Source organism: Nicotiana tabacum, chromosome 20 (assembly GCF_000715075.1).
Source record: "Nicotiana tabacum cultivar K326 chromosome 20, ASM71507v2, whole genome shotgun sequence".
Taxonomy (NCBI): Eukaryota; Viridiplantae; Streptophyta; class Magnoliopsida; order Solanales; family Solanaceae; genus Nicotiana; species Nicotiana tabacum.
In genome coordinates this window covers 130396075-130401743 of record NC_134099.1, presented here as the reverse complement: position 1 = coordinate 130401743, position 5669 = coordinate 130396075, and the positions used below count along the sequence as shown (strand labels likewise).

At 37.0% G+C, this 5669-nt stretch overlaps 1 protein-coding gene across 1 annotated transcript; it reads left to right on the top strand.

Moving 5' to 3' along the window:
* The first annotated feature begins 293 nt into the window (after window positions 1–293).
* Window positions 294–4961, top strand: LOC107806902 (UDP-glucose 4-epimerase GEPI48). Its single transcript, XM_075241228.1, has 9 exons — window positions 294–777; window positions 1441–1490; window positions 1788–1923; window positions 2016–2117; window positions 2385–2612; window positions 2783–2861; window positions 3394–3476; window positions 4019–4110; window positions 4502–4961. The coding sequence occupies exons 1-9, from the start codon at window positions 595–597 to the stop codon at window positions 4593–4595; spliced, it is 1047 nt and encodes a 348-aa protein (XP_075097329.1). The 5' UTR covers window positions 294–594; the 3' UTR covers window positions 4596–4961.
* Window positions 4962–5669: the final 708 nt, after the last annotated feature.

Below are 5669 nucleotides of genomic sequence, written 5' to 3'. Positions count from 1 at the left end.
TTTCTTTATAATATTACAAATTTATTGCTAGTGATGATATCATAAAAGAACAGCAAACAATACATACATGCATTGTGAAACGATGGATGTGTAACAACCATCCAAACAAGGTGTAAGACTTATTAATGATACTTGACACAAAAATGTGCATTCATTTCCATTACTCCTTTACCACTTGTGAGATCCCCAAATTAATGAAAGAAGACACCTCCCCTGTAATATTCATGATTCCCATGTGAAAATTACAACAGTAAGTGGAGTGAAAGCAGCCGCCGATACAAATCTTTTTCCTCAGAATACTACCGACGTGATGAAACCTCCTCTCCACATGGCCCTACCCTTGATAATACATGATACATACATATATATATATATATATATATATATATATATATATATTCTGCCACCCAATGACACTCCAGAGGTGACCAAATTCCCTCTTCATTCTCACAAATCACCATTATAAAAATTGGACTTTGGACTCTCTTCCCAAGTCTCATTCTTTTTTCAAAAACCATAACATCAGATTCTCTTCTCCAAACCCAAATCGAAACCATATATTTCGCTTTGTTTTTGAAATTCTGATTTGGATCAATGTCGAAGAATATATTAGTGACAGGTGGAGCTGGGTACATTGGGAGTCACACGGTGTTACAATTACTGTTGGGTGGTTACAAGACAGTGGTGGTTGATAATTTGGATAATTCTTCTGCTATTGCTATTAAAAGGGTCCAAGAACTTGCGGGTCAATTTGGCCCTAATCTCTCATTTTACAATGTAGGTTCCATTTCCCTCTCTAATCGTGTGTTTTGTTGAAAATGTGGAGTCTCATATATCTGGGTATAAAGATTGGATTTTTATTTGGTTTGGGTTGAATCTTTTGATTTGATTTAATGTTGCATCTGTGTTTTTATCAAGTGTAATGATTTATGGTTTATCATGTTTATTGCTTCTTCCAATGTTAGATGTGTATATTTGTGTACTTCTATTAGACAAATAGCTAACAATGCAAAAGCTTAAAGTAGAAATTAAATTCAGAATCTATTGAATTTGGTAAATTTGGGGAAATTCTCCGCTCGAAGGTGTTAAGTTTGTAGTCTTTGAGGACAATGAAGTGGGACGAGAACCATGAGGTCTTAGGTTCAAATCTCAGGGAGGCAGAAAAAATACTAGGTGATTTCTATCCATATTCCTAAGTGTTGGCGGGCAGAGTTACCCGATACTGTGCTGGTGGGAGGTAGCGGAATAGTTGAGGTGCGCTCAAGCTCGCCGGGCGGCACCGTCATCCAAAAAAAAATTAAGTTTGTAGTCTTTGTGTTAATTTTTGTTTTAAACGTTGTTACACAGTATTTTGTATGTTTTCAAGCATCAAGTACTTGATTGTTGTTTCATTTCTTGCATTTATGTTCCTGATTTCTATACGTCTGTTTTAAACTGCAGATAGATCTGCGAGACAAGCCTGCAGTTGAAAAGCTTTTCGAGTCTAACAAGTAAGTTATACCAATGTTAGTTGCAAGGGTTATTATACTTTAGTTCTGAACTTTTCTTGTCAATCTTCTTCTTTGTTGATCACCATTCCGTTGTTATTCTAGCCAATGTTGTTTTTATCTATGGCACAGTAAGCTGAAAATTTGATAAACATCTTCATGAATTATATGCTGTTGACCGGAAAATATGCTCTTGTCTAGCACTTTCCAGAATGATGGTTGTAGTGTTTATATTTGTTTCTCAGCTCCCTTGCTTTACTTTATTTTTTTAGTTCAACATCAGTTTCATATGTAATGCAGGTTCGATGCTGTTATCCATTTTGCTGGACTAAAAGCAGTGGGTGAAAGTTGCCAGAAACCTTTGATGTACTACAACAACAATATTACAGGTACAATTACCCTGCTGGAAGTCATGGCAACGCGTGGATGCAAAAATGTATTTCTCGATACTCTTTTGATTATCTTAATAACACATCGTTCTCTCTTGCAAATTATTGTATTGACTGGTTTCTGTCTTCAACTATTCAGCTTGTGTTCTCATCATCATCTACTGTCTATGGCTGGCCAAAAGAGGTTCCTTGTACTGAGGAATCTCCCATAAGTGCTGCAAATCCTTATGGAAGGACAAAGGTACATTTTGAGTTGTCTCATCTGGTCATTTCAGTGCTCAGCTGATTTTATGAAGTGAATATTTGTGATACTAAAATGCAAGCGCATTTCGTTGGCTGCCTCTCCACTGCAGCTGCTGAGCAGCCAAGTACCTTCACTTGTCCTATTCTTTTAAAGGAGAGAGGGGTGTGAGGAGGAGTCTGTGTTCTTTATTTTCCTGAATATCAGAATTCTGGTTGTGTGTATGCCTTGTGTTTATACTCAAAGCTAAGTAGACTTAATTTTCAGCTCTTCACTGAAGAAATTTGCCGTGATGTCTACCATTCTGACCATGAATGGAAAGTCATATTGTTGCGGTACTTCAATCCTATTGGTGCACATCCAAGTGGTTATATTGGTGACGATCCACGTGGAATTCCAAACAACCTTATGCCCTTTGTTCAACAAATTGCTGTTGGCAGGAGACCAGCACTGACAGTTTATGGAACTGATTATCCAACAAAGGATGGTACAGCGGTATGGTCTACTTCTGATAGTACTATTATGTGATGATTTTTGTTCCAGATTACCAGAAATTGTTTGACATGTGTTCTAGATTATCAGAAATTAGCTCACTCAAATTTGGAAATCCTTGTTTAGCTACATGTAACTTGAACATGTGATTGATCATGTGCTGATATTTTCAGGTGCGTGATTACATTCATGTTGTTGATTTAGCAGATGGCCATATTGCTGCCTTGCAGAAGCTGTTTGATCCTTCGACAGGTGAATACTTGCTATTTCTTATGATTGTTACTTCTCTGTTTAAGTTATCTGGTGCTAATTATTCCAGCAGCCTCAGAGTCCACTACCACAAAGCTCTCTTACCTTTCTTTCTTGAAGACTGTTTGCCCTGAAACATATTTTTCAATTCTGCTATTGGATTCTTGTTCTTTCAGTGGCAAAGCTGTACTTTTCTATATCGTTTTTCCTCCTCGTGTTTCTTGTGACATGGTTGAACATGACAGTGTCACCAATATCCCAGACAAATAGTATTATGTGAGAAGCATCAACATCAACTTTTGATCATGGTGTGATCATATTATTCTGCTATGCTATTTCTGTTTAACTAAATCATGTTAGTTCTAGCTTGGCTTGTCTTTGCATTTCTAAAGCAATATCATTTGGATATTTTTGGTGACACATTTATTCTTGTTGGATGATAAAGCATTAGTGACCTATCTAATAAAGTGCCTAGGGGGCAAAGGTTTCTCTGCTTGGTGTTGATTCTAACTTTGATTTTGCTAAAACATTTCAGGCTGTGAAGTTTACAACCTGGGAACTGGGAAAGGATCATCAGTCTTGGAAGTGGTGTCAGCATTTGAGAAGGCATCAGGAAAGGTAGTGTACTTTTGGAATCAGTTCGGTTAATCCTTGGGCATCTCTGTTGGAATACCCAGTTCAGTGAGTTAAACTTTTATAAATGGAAAAAGAGACATAAATCACACATTCGAGGAAGAGCATTTGCCTTATTTGCTTTTTAAATAAAGGGCCTTGTATTTTTCTTCTTAATTCGTATTAGAATGAAATAGACTGGTTGAGTGCATATTGATAATTATTTAAAGTTAAAGCCTCTATAGTGGAATGCCTTTTGTTTAAATTTCTGATCTGAGACGTATGCCTGCACATTTGAAAGAGTTCTAGAGTTGCTGCCAGTTCTTCTCACCTGGGAGGAAATTGAACACGTCTCCTATAATTTGAAACGCTCTATTTGGTCCGCACATAATTCCAGCTCTACTTAAGCTGCTCACTTATTGATAGTTATGTTTCTGACCTTTCACTTTGTGTGGAAATGCTTTGCTAACTGTGCAACATCCTAGTAGTAATGGTAGCACTAATTAGTGTTCCTGGTACACTAATTACCTCTTATTCTGCTTTTCTAGAAAATTCCACTGGTGATGTCTGGTCGACGGCCTGGGGATGCTGAAATAGTATATGCAGCAACAAAGAAAGCAGAACGAGAATTGAATTGGAGGTAACTGATATTTACAAATATATCAATCTGTTTACCTGGCTGCATACTTCAATTGTCTGGTCGCTGATTAATCTAATTAATTACTTAACTGCTAGTTGACGGCAGTGGCGGAGCCACATTCAACCAATCGACACCCCTTCGCCGAAAAATTACATTGTATTGCTAGATAAATTTTCTGTTTTATGTATATTTACTATATGTCGACTCCCCTAAACTTTTCGGTGTATCTATTTTTTTTTTATATTTTGACTTCCCTTAGTGAAAATTCTGACTCCGCCACTGGTTGACGGGGCAACTCTTGATAGTGCCCCTCAGCTAGAACTTCTGTTCCCCCTTTCCATATAATCTACTTTTGATTTGTGTTGTACTAAATGTTTGGCTTATTTTTCAGGGCAAAGTATGGCATTGATGAGATGTGCCGCGATCAGTGGAACTGGGCCAGTAAAAACCCCTATGGCTATGAAGGATCTGAAGAGTCAAACTAACAGTGCAGTATACTCCTTTAACTGCAATTCTTTTTCATGGTCACATCATTCCACCTGTTCGTTCGTTTATCCATACTGCTAATCACCGACGTGTAGACCATCAATCTTTTTTTTTTTTCTTGCAAGGATTCCACGTATATTACTAGGATTACAGAATGGTCGGAACATTTAAATTTTTTTCTAACTGGAGTTCCGAAGCAAGTGGTGGAACTTTTTCCGCCGTGAAGAAACAGGGATAGTTGATGAATAATAGCTCATTTAGCTTAAACCTATAGTGGTATTTTATTCGTTCTTTTATTCTTTTGTAACTAGTAGCATTACAACCATATTGTTTAAAGAAACTATTTATTTTTCTTGCTTCAATTATTATGCTGGTCCACTGTGTAACCCTGTTAAGTTAAGCAATTTGTTGGCAGTTATGTCTTCTGTTTAGTGGTTGGAAAGTGTATTATGCTCAAGGATGAACATGCCTACAACTCACAGTTGATGTCAGCTGACTGGTTTAGAGTATCCATTATAATATCTTGTAACCCCATGTGCAGTTGTAGTTTATCTGTCACCAGTAAGTACAACATTCGACCACCCATTTCATAATCATGTCTGTGCCAATGTTTGGTTTTGTTCAACTTAAGTAAAAGGAGTTGTATCAGGCCCCATGTATTAGACTTCTTGTGCATCCCAATTCCCAAAAGGTGCTGCCCTCCTAGGCGTGCAACACGAAGTAATTCGAGTCAATTCACATTAGACTAACGATGATTAATTATATTCTTAGAGGTATAAAATACAACTCCATGAATGAGCAAACTAAAGGCTGCATTCATTATAAAGATCTTTGGAGAAATCGCTAAAAAAGATTGAACATGTGGGAGGATTTGAACAAATTTTGCTTTACTTTAGGGTCTATTGGCAAAGGAAACTCGAGAATTAAAGATTTTGTTCTACTGTCACCAGTGCAAACCAATAAATAATCAAATGTAGAAAGGGGATCCTAAATGTATTTGATGGCTTAATGTATCACTTGCATGATTTAAGGATTCCATGGATCACATTGTTACATGAGGACCAAATGAAGAG

Bases quoted from the DNA above. Each gene is read 5' to 3' on its own strand.
- LOC107806902 (XM_075241228.1), top strand. From the start codon at position 595: ATGTCGAAGAATATATTAGTGACAGGTGGAGCTGGGTACATTGGGAGT. The intron at 2,613-2,782 runs GTATGGTCTACT...TGATATTTTCAG, and splicing joins CAACAAAGGATGGTACAGCG to GTGCGTGATTACATTCATGT. The intron at 4,111-4,501 runs GTAACTGATATT...CTTATTTTTCAG, and splicing joins GAACGAGAATTGAATTGGAG to GGCAAAGTATGGCATTGATG.